The sequence below is a fragment of the Hirundo rustica genome, chromosome 20, assembly GCF_015227805.2.
Source record: "Hirundo rustica isolate bHirRus1 chromosome 20, bHirRus1.pri.v3, whole genome shotgun sequence".
Taxonomy (NCBI): Eukaryota; Metazoa; Chordata; class Aves; order Passeriformes; family Hirundinidae; genus Hirundo; species Hirundo rustica.
The window spans coordinates 9,875,169-9,889,290 of NC_053469.1; the positions used below are offsets into that span (position 1 = coordinate 9,875,169).

General features: G+C 56.1%; 1 protein-coding gene across 3 annotated transcripts in view; it reads left to right on the plus strand.

Annotated features, from left to right (window-relative positions):
- The window catches only part of RGS3 (regulator of G protein signaling 3), an 80,052-nt gene that overhangs the window by 7,909 nt on the left and 58,021 nt on the right, over positions 1–14,122 (plus strand). Inside the window, exons 3-13 of one of the 3 annotated variants that reach the window (XM_040083306.1) lie at positions 1,104–1,154; positions 3,354–3,412; positions 4,035–4,129; positions 4,956–5,024; positions 5,693–5,753; positions 6,946–7,036; positions 7,645–7,712; positions 11,625–11,706; positions 12,383–12,488; positions 13,211–13,541; positions 13,950–13,989. In XM_040083306.1, the coding sequence (XP_039939240.1) occupies positions 1,104–1,154; positions 3,354–3,412; positions 4,035–4,129; positions 4,956–5,024; positions 5,693–5,753; positions 6,946–7,036; positions 7,645–7,712; positions 11,625–11,706; positions 12,383–12,488; positions 13,211–13,541; positions 13,950–13,989 (1,053 nt within the window). Of the gene's footprint in view, positions 1–1,103; positions 1,155–3,353; positions 3,413–4,034; positions 4,130–4,955; positions 5,025–5,692; positions 5,754–6,945; positions 7,037–7,644; positions 7,713–9,302; positions 9,433–11,624; positions 11,707–12,382; positions 12,489–13,210; positions 13,542–13,949; positions 13,990–14,122 lie in introns of those variants that run through there. The other 2 variants (XM_040083307.1, XM_040083308.1) reach the window with 2 other exon arrangements.

Here is a 14,122-nt window from a genome sequence, read left to right on the forward strand (position 1 = left end):
CCACCCGGCTCCTGTCCTTACTCTCCCACCTTGCACTGGTACAGACACACACAGACACCACTTCCACGTGTCTGTGTACACGTGAGCTGCTCAGAGGTTGGACCTTTCTTTTTTTTTTTTTTTTTTTTAAGTGGAAAATGTGTTCTCTGAATTGTTTCAGGTTAAACAATCCCATCAGATATCCCCTCCCGAGCAAGCCTGAGCTCTTGGGTGTGTTTTTTGGCAAAATGAAATGTTGGGTTTTAACTTGCAAGATGTTTATGTGTCTGTACGTTATGTTTACTCGCCTGTAAATGATGTTTACTCACTTGTGTGTTTTGTTATCTGGGGAAGAAGTGAAAATGGGATCTTCTGCTTTGGACTAAGGGAAACATTGCAGCAGTGATGGTTTCAGTCTTTGGATTCTCCAGGGGTGTTGGGAAATGTTTAGTTTTGGGTCAATCCAGAGCAGTTACATGGATCAGAGACCCTTCATTGCCATTAAAATCTGCACATCCCACTGAGGCTGGCAGGGCCAGCCCCCAGGGAACCCCCGAGGGGAGGCAGCTCACCCTGCACCCCTTGACCGTCACACCCAGACCCTGGCCAACACCACGGGCTGAGTCTTCGTGTCACTCTGAGCCTCGTGGGGGATTTTTGGGCTGAAGCAGAGTTGCCAGTGCGTGGGAAAGGGAGGGCATGGGGGTGAGCAGGCTGGCAGGGCAGTGGTGCTGCCCTGGGTCCTGTGCCCTCACCCAGCAGGGCACACCTTGGCACTGACCTGCACAGGGACTGCGACCTGGGGGGTTCAGTGCTGCCAGACAGAGCCTGAGCATCCAGGAGCTGGGATGTGGAGGAGGGAGGGAGGGAAGGAAGGAAGAAAGAAAGAAAGAAAAGAGAGAAAGTGAGAGAGGAAGGAAGGAAGAAAGGAAAGAAAGAAAGAAACAAAAGGAAAAAGAGAGAAAGAGAGAGAGAGGAAAAGAAGCTGGGAGGCTCCTGCTGCTTTTATCTCAGCTCCCTGCCTGGGGTGGAAGGCAGGAGGTGTCTGGCCCTGTGTGAGCCCTGCAGCTGTGGGGTGGGTGAGTCCCTCAGCCTGTCCTCAGCCTGTGCTCTCCTGTCCCCAGGCCAGCTGAAGCTGTCCATCGAGGTGCGTGGCCGGACGCTGGTGCTGCACGGTGAGTGTGTCCCTGGGACATCCCAGAGCCTCAGGGGCTGGAGGTGGGAACAGCACTTCCATGCTCCTCCTTGAAGCTCTTTGGAGCTCCGTGGCAGCTGCTGGGGACAACTCTGTGGTGCAGTGGCACAGTTGGGAGCTCTTTGGTTAAGAGACCAAACTGAAATTTCCAGAGACCTTCATTTCACAGTGAACGCTGTGCTTGCATCCATGTGTTTAAATTACCTTTCTTTTATTCCTTATGAAGGGGAAAAAGGCAAATACAGTTTGGAAAGAAAAATCCGAAATGCTTTTTCTCTGCCAAAACCCTTTTGCCATATTTGCCAGGATTTCCAAACTGTTCTGTTACCTCCAAATGCTGCAGTTTTTAACACCAGCAAAGTTTCTTCAATGAAAGTGTTTTGATGGTGATTATCAGAGAGACCAGTGGGACTGTCAGAATTATCTTTTTTTGGGGGAAACCCCTGTCTGAGGGTCTGGCACAGACTTTACCCCAGATCCCTCCATGTGGAGCAGCTCCAGCGTGAGCTGGGTGTGAGTGATGGTGACACCAAAAGAGGGTCTGGGAAGAGGGAAATGGCCCAGCAAGGGGCAAAGGAGGCTCAGGGGCTGGGGCTGCACGTGGTGGATGCTCAGGGTACTCAGTGTGGGCAGGAGGAGGCTGTGGGGTGATGTGGTGACACATCTGACGTTTTGATTCTCCACCCCAACATCTTTAACCCCAGGGCAGGTCTGGCTGGAGGAGGAGGCCCTTGGTGCATGCTGTCCTGAGGGAACTTACAAACCACCCCTGAAGCACCAGAGGGGCTTGCAGAGCCCTGGGCTTTCCACCAGGCTGGATGTGCTCATCAGGAGCACAGTCTGCCTGGGACAGAGGCAGAGCCACTGCTGCCTTGCTGGGCTGCTGAGCAGGGAGCTTGGCCTCGTTCTGACAGCCCAGCCTGGGCTCTCCAGGCTCTGCTGCACACCCCTGGCACACCCCATGTCACACCCCTGTCACACCCCATGTCACACCCCTGTCACACCCATGTCACCCCCCTGGCACATCCTTGACACACCCCTGGCACACCCCTGACACACCCCTGTCACACCCATATCACAACCTAGTCACATCCCTGGCACACCCCATGTCACACCCCTGTCACACCCATGTCACCCCCCCCTGACACACCCCTGACACACCCCTGTCACAGCCATATCACAACCTAGTCACATCCCTGTCACCCCCAATGTCACCCCCAATGTCACCCCCAATGTCACACCCCTGTCACACCCATATCACAACCCTGTCACCCCCAATGTCACCCCCAATGTCACACCCCTGTCACACCCATATCACAACCTGGTCACATCCCTGGCACACCCAATGGTACATCCCTGTCACCCCCAATGTCACACCCCTGGCACACCCCTGTCACACCCATATCACAACCTAGTCACATCCCTGGCACACCCAATGGTACATCCCTGTCACCCCCAATGTCACACCCCTGGCACACCCCTGGCACACCCATCACCCCAATGTCACACCTGTGTCACGCCCCTGTCACACCCATATCACAACCTAGTCACATCCCTGGCACACCCCATGGTACATCCCTGTCACCCCCAATGTCACCCCCAATGTCACACCCCTGGCACACCCCTGGGACACCCATCACCCCAATGTCACACCTGTGTCACACCCTTGTCACACTCATTTCACCCCCCTGGCACCACCCAGGCACATTTCTGACACCCCTCTGTCACACCCCCCTGTCACACCCATCACCCCAATGTCACACCCGTGTCACCCCCCCCCAGCATCCCCTAGGCACATTTCTGGCACACCGATGTCACACCCATGTCACATATCTGTCACGCCCCTGGCACCCCCCTGGCACAGCCCTTGCCCCGTGTCCCGGCAGCGGGGCTCAGCGGGGCTCAGCGGTGCCGGGCAGTGCCAGGCGTTGGTGTTTAACGGTCGATGCGTCGGCTGCGGGGAAGGCAGAGCGAGGCTGGCACGTCGGGCAGAGGGGAGGCAGTTTACCTTCCGCATGCTGCACAGCCTCTGCCACCCAGCTCAGCACGGCTGTGGGGAGGGGAGGGGCGGCGAGCCCCTGCCCCTGAGTGAGGGTGCCCGGTGGGCAGAGCAGTGTGCGGTGGGAAGGTGCCTCCTTCCCTGCTGCTTTGGGATGTGACCGCTTCATTTCCTTTCCAGTCATGGAAGCAAAAGGTCTGATGGGAACAGAGTGCCGTGAGTGTGACTCCTATGTGAAGGTGGGTTCTCCCGGGGCTTTGCTCGGGGAGCTTTGTGCTTTTTTGGGAGAATTTTGTGGTTGTCTCCTCCAAGCTTGCTCTGCGCTGTTTGTCCCTGCCCTTCCTTCTCCATCCTGCTCTGGAAGAGCATCCCCGGCATGCAGGGAGCTGGCTGGGCTCTTGCCCAGCTCTGGACAGCTCATGGGATTTGTTGGCAGTGTCTGCACAAAGTAGAAGAGGGGAGGACAGGACCCTGCTGGGGGCTGTGTCAACCATTCCTTGCAAGAGCGTCCCAGTGGGTGCCCAGAGCCTGGTGGGGATGTTTGCTGGCTCTCCTGCTGGCACGTGCACAGTGCAGGAAGCAGCTCCCCTCAGAGGGGTGCGGGTCAGACCCCAGCCACTTGTGTACGTCACTCCTTGATTTTTCTGCTCTTTTCCCTCCCTCTCCTGCCCTGAGCAGTTTTGTAGTGCAATTAGCTGACAGGCAGAAGGGTGAAGTGATCCCAACCCCCCTTAGCACGGGCTCACCAGGATCTTTGAGCTTAGCCCTCCGTACCAGTGCCCGTGCCAGTCTCCTGCCAGGGCAGCTGGGGCTGGTGTGTGCTCTGGGAATGTCAACACTCCTCTTGTTTTCCTCCCAAAGATGTCCATTGTGCCAGATGCTGACAGAAGGTGCAGGCAAAAGACGAAGACTGTGCCAGACAGCAAAAATCCTGTGTTCCATGAGCACTTTGTGTTGTGAGTATGGCAGGGCAGAGGCAGCTCTGGGCCACCCTCAGCACTGTCACACAGAGCACTGGGGACCCCGTGCCACCGTCCCAGGGCTCCCTCCCCAAGCCACAACCCCGTGTTTGCTCTTGCTTTGTGTTCTTTAATAAACACTCAGCACGCCTGAGCAGCTCTGCTGCTGAGATGAGGAGTGACAAACATTATTCTGCTGGTTTTTGTAGCTGAAGTGCCCTGAACTTTTGGGCAGAGCTCTGCAGAGCTGTCAGCACACACAGCATGGCAGCGCTGCTCCTGCACGCTCAGACTTTCTCGCTGGGCAGGAGTTGGACAAACACACTCCATTTCCTAGAGCTGGCACCTGCAATAGTGTGAATGAGGAAGGTAAAAGGGTCTCCTACAGCTCCAGCACGTCTCTTCATGGGAAAAGAGCTGCATGACTTAGTGTTTGGGTAGAGCTTGTCGCTGCTGGAGAGACTGTGCCAGCCCTCTGACCCATGCAGCGTTTGAGTTGGCACAGGGAGGTGGTTTCAGAGCATGAACTGTGGCTTGTTCCTTGCATTTACCCTTTGATGTTGGATGTGTCTTCCTGCAAGATTATTTCCCCCCTGGGACCTCATGAGTGGTGTCCCTGCACCTGCCCAGGAGAGGTCACATCCCCTTGCAGGTGTGTGTCAGGAATGAGCAGATTGCTCTTTGGGGAGGTGCTGCAGTGCTCTGTGCAGAGACTGGAGGAGAAGGCCTGGCTGTGAGGAGGCTGAGGAGTCTGTGCTGTGAGGGCAGCCCCTGCTGAGTGCCCCTGGGGAGGCTGACGGGCTCTGCCCTCTTCTTGTTACAGCCCAGTGCAAGAGGAGGATGAGCAGAAGCGTCTCCTGGTCACAGTCTGGAACAGGGAGAGAAATTCCAGGTAAGGGGCTGCCAGCTGTCGTGGGATCCTTTTCAGATGGGGCAGCTGTGGCAGAGACCCTGCCCCCTGCTCTGGTCACCCCATGTGAGCTCCTCCAGGGCCCTGAGGACTGGCCCTGACCTCAGGGCTGCTCTGCTCAAGGGCCAGGGATGTCCCAGCTGAGGTCACACTCGTGGGCAGCCAGTGCTGGTGAGTGCCATGGCAGGAAACCCTGCCCTTGGCACTGTTGCCATTGCTGCTGTCTGGTAGCCATCAGCTGGGGCAGCATTTAAACCCCTGCAGCCACTGGTGCCTCCAGGGGGGCTGGAGTGGGCTGGGACCTCCCCTGCCTGTGGGGACAACGCAGCGAGAGGCACCGAGGGGCCTGGCACCTTGCCGGCTGTGCTGCCAGCCCAGAGCCACCTCCGTCCTTGGCCGAGCTCCTGCCAGCCCCAGGCGGGCTGGAGGTGACCAGGGTGCTTCAGCCCAGCTCCTCCTGGCCCTGCTGCACCTCAGCCGGGTGGTTACTCCATGTCTGCTCAAAGCACGGAGCAGAGGCACATCCTGGGCACTGCCTGGCACCCAGCATGGGCAGGGAGGGCTGGGGGCTCCCTGAAAAGGGCTGCAAGGGGGGGGTCTGGTGCTTCAAGAGGCATGTGCTGACAGTCCCTACTCTGGCTGTCCTGCAGGCAGAGCGAACTGATCGGCTGCATGAGCTTCGGTGTGAAGTCCCTCCTGTCCCTGGACAAGGTACCTCTGTGTCCCAGAGCAGGGGGTGGGGCTGGGCCGTGGCTCTCTGGGCTCGGTGGGTGGATGAAAACCGGCTTTTCCCACTGTGGGAATTCCCCCCCATTCCCAGCATGGATGGGCAGCGTGAGGCTGGAGTCGGTGTGGGTGTTGGAGATGGGTGGGAGGCTGTTAGCGGAGGGATCCTGGCACGGGGGATGTCCCTCCCTTCAGCGGGGCACAGAGGTGTCCCCAGCACACGCTGCCTGCCCACTTTGCAGGGGGGACACAGGACACGGGGCCAGCCTGGCACGGGTCACACCTGCCACGGGGGTGAGCGGCTGTGATGGGGTGTGCCTGATTCCCAGCAGTGCGCTGACGGGCAGAGGACAGACACAGAGGGGTTTTTGGCTGTTCCTGCAGGAATTCTGTGCCAGAATCCCTGTCCCTGGCGCGGCGGGTTTGGTCACAGTGCTGCTGCCCCAGCCTGGCTGCTGCTCGGTAGTACAGCTGCCTCTGCCTTCCTCGGGCAGGGCTCCCCTGGAAACTGCTCCCAGCGACCACCAACGCACGGGAACGCCTCATCCCAGTGGCCAGCCGTGAGGGATTCTGTCTCTGGGCAGCAGAATATCTCGGCAAGCTGGAGGGGTTTCGTGGAAGTGTTAATACATTCCCTGAGCTCACAGAATCACAGAATGTCCTCAGCCAGAAGGGACCCACAGGGAACATTAAATCCAACTCCTGCAGAGACATTCCCACCTGGTGCCTGAGAGTGTTGTTTAAATGCTTCGTGATTTTTTTAGATTTCTACACCTGAGGTGTGGACATTTCCTTCATAGCAGGAGACCATAAAAAGAGCTGTTGGTGGTGGCCTTAAGCACAGCCTCCTCTGAAATGTGGACAAGTGAGGTGCAGCTTTTTTAAAAGTGTGGTGCACCTGGGACCTCAGCAAGGCTGAGATGAGGTCCTGTCCCCTGGCTGCTGCATCATACTGCTGGATATCCCTCTGAAAACCTGGAATCTCGATGCTCCAGTGTTGCTCGTTCCCCCCTTGCAGGGAGGATGGAATTTTAGCTGTTGCAGAGAGGAGGACTCTGTGTGTGTGTGAGCAGGTCTGGGCACCTCTGTGTGGTGTAACGGGGCAGCTCCTGCCCTGGCTGGGTGAAATGGGGCTGAGCATCTGCCCCTGCATGCGCAGCTGCTTCCCTCCCCACAGGAGATCAGCGGCTGGTATTACCTCCTCGGGCAGGACCTGGGCAGGACCAAGCACCTGAAGGTGGCCATGAGGAGGCTGAAGCAGAGCACAGGTGTGTCCCACCACAGGAACAGCCCAGGGGGTGTTGGCAAGGCTTGTAAGAGGAGTCACTCCTGTGTCTGAGGCTGTGTGGAGCAGCCTCATCCCCACTCACCCTGTGTACCCACTGGCACTCCTCCACCCTGTGGTACCCAGTGGGCACTGGCATCCCAAAAATGTGGGGTGGTGATTTTGGCTGCTTCAGCAAGCCCTGCTCTCTCCTTCAGCCTGACTTCTGGGGCTCTGTGGGGACCCCAACCCTGCAGCCACGTCTGTCCCTCTTGCTTGGCTTGTCCTTGTGCTGCCTCCTGCCTCTCAGCCTTGGGGCCCATCGCTGTGGCCGCACTCCCTTTGGCCCTGGGGTCTGTGCTGGATGGTTGGGAGCTTTTCCTCCTGCCTTGGTCCTGCAGTGCTGCCAGGGTGTGGAGGAGCAGAGGCTGGCACAGGGCAGGGTGGGGCAGCAGTGCCTGTCTCAGGTGTGCAGCCCCTCCCGTGCTGCTGCCCGGAGGGGACGTGCCCATGGCATGTAAAGGTCTCATGTGCGGTGTGGGATTGTCAGATGTGCTGCCACGCTCATGGGACCCTTTCCTTACTAAAAAAATCTTTTAAAAATTGTTTCAGAAGTTCAGCCAGGATGTGGAAGTGCAGCCCAGGAGAGCCAGGAGCCTGTGACCCTGCAGCAGCTGAAGGTGGGTGTGACAGGGCTGTGACCCCCCAGCGCAGGGAACGTGTGGGGTCGGGTGCCTGCATGAGGGGTTCCAGACGAACCAAGGGACAGTGTTTTAGTGAGAGTGATGCAGAGGTGAGGGAGCTCTGTCACCTCCCTGTCACACCACGGCTGTCACAGGTAATTTGTTACCCCAGTCAGGCCCCAGCTGGTGGAAGGTGGTGATTTGGGTGCTGACCCCCGTTGCCTCAGGGATCTCCAGTTTCTCCAGTGCATTCCTACTCAAGACAAAGCCCCAGCACTGCCTGGGATGGTGGGGCTGGGGCTGGCAGGCTCCTGCCCCACAGCATCGGCCCCTGCCCAGCTCCGTCGCTCCTTGGACACGTCTGTTCCTCTCCTCTCCTCCTTCCAGGACCGTGTGCTCTGGGAAGGGAAAGACCCACGGTGGAGCCTGGGTGATTTATAGGAGAGGCAAGGATGGGAAATGGGAACACAAACACACGGTTTGCATCGGAAACGGGGCTCGGGCGGCCCCGTGATTTATCTGTGCCGAATTCCGCCCTGTGCTTCCCTCAGCTGCATTTGCAGTTATGTTTTTTACAGCGCAGGGCTGAGCAAGACAAACAAAGCCAGCGCCCCTCTCCTCCCTTCCTCTCCGGCAGTCGCCACTGACTTGAAAGGTGGTGGCTGGGAAGGAAGGCTGCTCCTCCTTCCAGCTCCAGCCCCAGCCCGCAGCGCGGCCGCCCGGGACAATGCTCTGATGCCTCTGGACAATGCTCCCATGGTCTGCCACTGTGGCTCCCCTGGGAGTGCTGAGGCTCCTCAGCTCCCTCCCTGGCCCTGCCACCCCGGCTACTGGGTTTTGGGTTCCTTCCAGCCTTCCCTCTTTTTTCATCCCCCTGACGGAGTGTGGAAGGAGTTTTCCTCTCTGTTGGAACCCCATCCAAGGAGTTGTGCCCAGCTCTGGCAGTGGGGCAGCTGAGCCTTGCTGCTGCTGGCTGTGCTCAGGGTTCCCCTTGGCCTTTAATTCCCAAATTCCACCATGGACGCAGCTCAGTTGACCTCAGCGCTTCCCCCCTCGGTGACTTTACGAGCACAAAGCACGGGGACGTGCGTATCCTCTGGGTCTGTGCTTTCAAAAACAAACTCTGCTTTTTCTTTTTTTCTTTTCTTTTTTTTTTTTTTTTTTTTTATTTTTTTTGCTTCTGTAAACCCAAACCTCTGATATTTTTATGAGCGTGGAGTCGTGTCCTTCATGGAGCGAGGCTCTCACAGCCAGCGCCTGTGAAACGCCGCTCAAACATCCTCCGAGTGTTTGTGAGAACGTCGCAAAAACAAAGCGCTCCGTGCGCCTGAAGAATGCCACGGGAACAAAAGCCACATCAACAGAGCTGGGACTAGGGAATACTAAAGAGTTGACAGGAATTTTAATATAAAACTCTCTCCCTTCCTCGCCAGTGAGGGTTTTCAGGAAGCCTCTGGCTTATCGTAAAGCGGCATACAGCGCTCGCAGGGGCCGGGGAGGTGAAAGGTGGCTTCCTGCCATTCTTCTCGGGAGCTGGGTTCCCATGGGCGGTCATGCCAGTTTGACTGGGGCTCCTTCCACGCTCGTGCGCTGCGAGGAGTCCGGGATCGCTGCGGGAGGCGCGGGGTTTCCATGGGCTGGCGGCGATTCGGGGGAGCCAGCCATGAACCGCTTCAATGGACTCTGCAAGGTGTGCTCGGAGAGGAGGTACAGGCAGGTCTGTATCTCCCCTGGCAGGAACCCCCGTGACTGCAAGCCTTGGGGAGATTTCTGGGTGTCTGGGAGTTCTCTTGCCGCGGCTGGGCTCTGTGGGTGCTGCTTGGGAGGCATCGACTTGGTATCGTTACAATTCGTAAATTATAGTGAGGATAGAAGGAAAGCGTCTTCACGTGGGTGCCTGTGGCTGGTGTCTGCCTGTTGCTGCAGTGGAGAAATGGGCAGAGAGGAGTGCTTTAAAATATATATATAAATCATTACATATATTTATAATATGATTTTAAATATAAAAAATAGATTTACTGCACAACTTGCAGGTAGCATGGTAACAGTGTTAAGCTGCAAGGTGTTGTCTTGATTTCCCCCTCATTAGAGAAGAAGCAGGCACAGCAGGCTGCTACTGCCTCTTTTTAAATGTTTTTAGTGTTTTCAGGAGCCAACAGCACTTTTTCCTGAGGAGTAGCTCGCTGTGCTAGTTCCAGTTCTCCCAGTGCACAGTGCCAGGTGCTGCTTTTCCATGTGCGGGTCCCAGTCTCTTGCATTTCAAAGAAATATTCTCTGGTCTGGATTGAGACTCCCGGCTCAGGGTCAGCTTGTCCCTGTGCTCCTGAGCTCGTCGTTCAGGTTATTCCAAAGCTGCTGTGGGGCACAGCAAATACTGGGAATTACAAAAGCAGCAGAATTCCAAAGCCATCTGCCCCCTTCTTGCCAGGGCTGTGGTGACCATCTTGTGCAGGAAAGCTGCTCTGCCTTGGCCGAATAACAACTGACTCTGCTTTGTCTCAGACCTCCTCAAGTCTCTATTTTGAAAATTTTCTCTGCGGTTTTTGGCAAAGTTTGGGTACAGCAAGCCTCCCCACCCACCTCCCGGCTCATGGCACATGCTCATAGTTCTTTAGTTCTGTGCATGGCAGCAAAAAGTGGGCAAAAAGTGGGCAATCACTGCCTGTGGTGGCCACGGGGGTAGGAGCTGAGGAGCATCAGCAGGGAGAAGCTGCTCTTCAGTGGCACAGGGCAGGTGGGGGGCAAGATCAGGGAGAAGGAGTGGGAGACCTGACACAGGAGAGACCTTGGGCTGGGAGTCTCCGTGGTGGGAGAGATCCTGGGCTGGCTCCTGAGGTGCCAGTGCTTGGTGTTGGAGATGGAATCATAGGATATGGAATATCCTGAGCTGGAAGGGACTCACAGGGACCATGGAGTCCAACTCCTGGTTGGACTGAGCTGTGAGGTTCATTCAAAGGTGCAGAGCCACCTCTTTGAGGAAGCAGCAAACTCCAGTGAGAAAAACAGCCAGTAGTGGGACTGGATCTGTGTTTTGATCCTGCCGGGGCAAGCTAGTTTCTCTTTTGAAGCCTCATTTTATGCTGAGCAATCACGCAGGGTCAAGGTGCAGAGAAATGAAATCTCGCTGCCTTTGCCCTCCCGTGGTAAAGGAGTGAGAAACCTCCTTGGCAGCTTCTGCTGAATTCCTCATCTTCCTTCTGCCTGCTCGTTCTCAAAATAATACAGGTCAGATGTTGGATTTTTAATTTTCTTTTCTCTGTCGGTAAAACAAGAATCTTGACTAATGTCTTGAGGGCTAATCAGGTATTTACAGGATCTGTCACGCTGAGCTGCTGCTGGAAGCCAACATCAAAAAATAAGCATAATTTTGTTAATAAGCTCAATGCTCCTCAAATCAGGAGGAGAAATGAGCCTAAATCAACCCAGCATCCACCCTCTCCAAACTCAGCAAGGGGAAACACACTCAGCCCAGGGAATGGGGTGATGCACAAAGATGTCTGGAGGACAGGAGCGTGCTGAGCTTGCAGCTCCCTCCGGAGCAGGGGAGTGCTGCTATTTCTGTATTCTCCAACAGGAAATGAAATGTTTAAGTGACTTGCTTGGAGAAGTCAGTGTCAGGGCCAGACTGCCAAGTTTCCCTTTCCAATGGCTTCTCAGACCTTTCCTTACATTTGGAAGAGCTGGGAGCAGAGTGCATGCTAAGTGAATGCTCCTTTTGTGGCATTGCAGAGACCCTTGGCGCTGCCTTTTGCCATCCTTTCCGTGGGGGGTCACAGTGACAACCCTTCCCCATCTCCAAAATGCCGTGGGCCAGCATTTCCAGAGGCCGTGGAGCAGTGTGGGAATGAGGGGGGATCACACCCAGTGGCTGCTCTCCCACCTGACAGGCGGCTCGGTGTCTCCCTGCAGATCACGATCCCTCGGGGCACTGATGGCTTTGGCTTCACGATCTGCTGCGACTCCCCAGTCCGTGTGCAGGCAGTGGACTCTGGTAAGAGACTGGATCCTTTCCCTCCCTCTTGATTCGAATGAATTATTGCTCCTTTTTTTGCTTCCCAGGGTTGGTTGTGATTCTGGAGCTCTCACGCCTTGCAGGACTCTGGGTACCTCCAAGAAAGTTCATTAAATGAATTCTCTGTTTCCTCTAATGAGGTCAGAGGCCACTGGGTTAGTGTTGTGTCACTATTTTGGCAGTGTTCTGCTGTAACTTGCAGATTTTGTTCCCTCTCCAACCTGACAGCTGTCTGTCTGGTTGGGTGACCTTCGGAAATAATTTTGGGGGGAAAACAGGTCAGAGGGGAGCAGGACTGCGGGAATCCTCAGTTCCCTGAGCAGATGCTCTGGCTGTGGACCTGTGGGATGGACTGGCGTCTCCAGTGTGCCCTGTTGCTTCCCACTGCACCCCAGGAAGCGTGAGAAGTTCACGCAGTCGCTCTGAGGAGCACTGATGGCTCTGTCCTGGTGCTCTGTGTGTGTGAGTGTGCTGCAAGGTGAAGCTCCAGGCTGGCTGGCCCCACTTCATCTTCGGGTGTGGGTGTCAGATGGGGTTTGGGGGAGGGAGTGGTGCAAGCTGTGGAGCTCTCTGGGCATCTCCAAGCTCCAGGGCTCCTCCTCCCCCTCCCAGTGGGCCTCCTGCCTGGCAGGTGACTGGAATTTGTCCCTCTCAGGTGGTCCAGCAGAGAAGGCAGGTCTGCAGCAACTCGACACGGTGCTGCAGCTGAACGAGCAGCCTGTGGAGCACTGGAAATGTGTGGAGCTGGCACACGAAATCCGGTGAGTGTTCCCCAAAGCACCCAGGGCAGAGAGAGGTGGTTTGAGGGAGCCCAGGGCAGGGCAGTGGGAGCATTGAGTGACTGTTGGTGTCCTAGAAACTTAGCATTTGGGGTTTTAGTGTACAGTAATACATATGAGTCACGATGGAAGATTTTGGGCATTGTCTGGGTCCTTCCTTCTTCTTCTTCCTTCTTCTTCATGAGTTTGGGTGGTTTTCTGTTATTGGGTGAAGAGGGTCATCATTGCAGGCCTTAGATTGTCAGTTATTGGGTCAAAAGTATAAATAATAGAGGTGTCACCTTGGCATTGGGTACTTATAGCTTAAATAACCTTGGAAAGAGTTAAAAAACTCCATTCTACCTCGTTTCCCTAGCTTGCTAGTTAAGCTCATGGCTCGTGAGCCTGTAAATAGATAAGAAATAATAAACATTCCAAGTCCAAACTCGACTCTACGTTTCCTGTGTATTATTCATCCTGACCTTAGCAGAGAAGAAAAGAAGGCAAAACTGTTACAAGTGACTGTGGGAAGGGGAAAGCTCTGAGGGATGCAGGACACCGGGAAAGGATTCCCTGGAGGAGAGGGAAGGATGCAGGAAAGAATCCTCTGGAGGAGAAGGAAGGATGGAGGGGCTGGGGAGCACGGGAGAGGGGCAGAAGCTTTGGAGGGAGGAAGGATCCGGACACGGATGCTCCAGCCCTGATTTCCCTCCCACCTCTGGCAGGAACTGTCCCACGGAGATCATCCTGCTGGTGTGGAGGCTGGTGCCTCAGGTGAAGCCGGCCCACGAGGCCACGACCCGCAGGTCCTCCTGCAAATCCACCTACGACCTGCAGTCCCCTCCCAACAAGCGGGAGAAGAACGGCGCCGCGCAGGAGCAGCGCCGCAGCTGCCACATCCTCTGGGACGGCACCGAGGGGCTGGGGCTGCACACCTGGGACAGGTACAGCGAGCTGGGCAAGCGGGGCCCCAGCACCCTGCCAGCGCTGTCCCGGGTGCCCTCGGCCGCGGACCAGAACTACATCATCCTGGCTCCCCTGAACCCCGGCAGCCAGGTAGGGCTGGGGGGCTGCACGTGGCTCTGTGCTGCGGCCTCTCCTGGCCCCCGCTTCAGTCTTGTCCAGCATCATCTCTAAATATCTGTTAATTTTACAAGCCACACCTCTGTCCCTCGGTGGAGCTTTCGCTGTTTTCCTCAAACATTTCCCTGCTGCGTCCCCTCAGGACTCAGCTCAGGGGTATGGGGAGGATGTGGGGAGTGTTCCCACTGCACGAGGCCACACTGCAAGGCATTGCTCTCGTTTTCTGCTGCAAAAATGTTTTGTTTTGTTTTGTTCTGTTTTGTTTTCCCCTCTCTGAAATGCTTTGGCTTGGCTGGGTTTGGCATGTTAACTTTTGTAGCTGGTTGTTGTCACTGTCCCTGAGGCCTGCTGCAGTGACCGTGTCCCCTCTGTCCCTTACAGCTGCTGAGGCCCGTGTATCAAGAGGACAACACCACTGTGGGTGAGTTGTCCCTGTGCTGGGGATTCTCTAAGCTGGGTCTTCCTGGCACCATCAGTCCAGTCCTGAGCCCTGCAAAGCCTCATGGTGTGAGGGCAGCAGCCCAGGGACTTTGGGTGGGCTCATCTCCCACTGC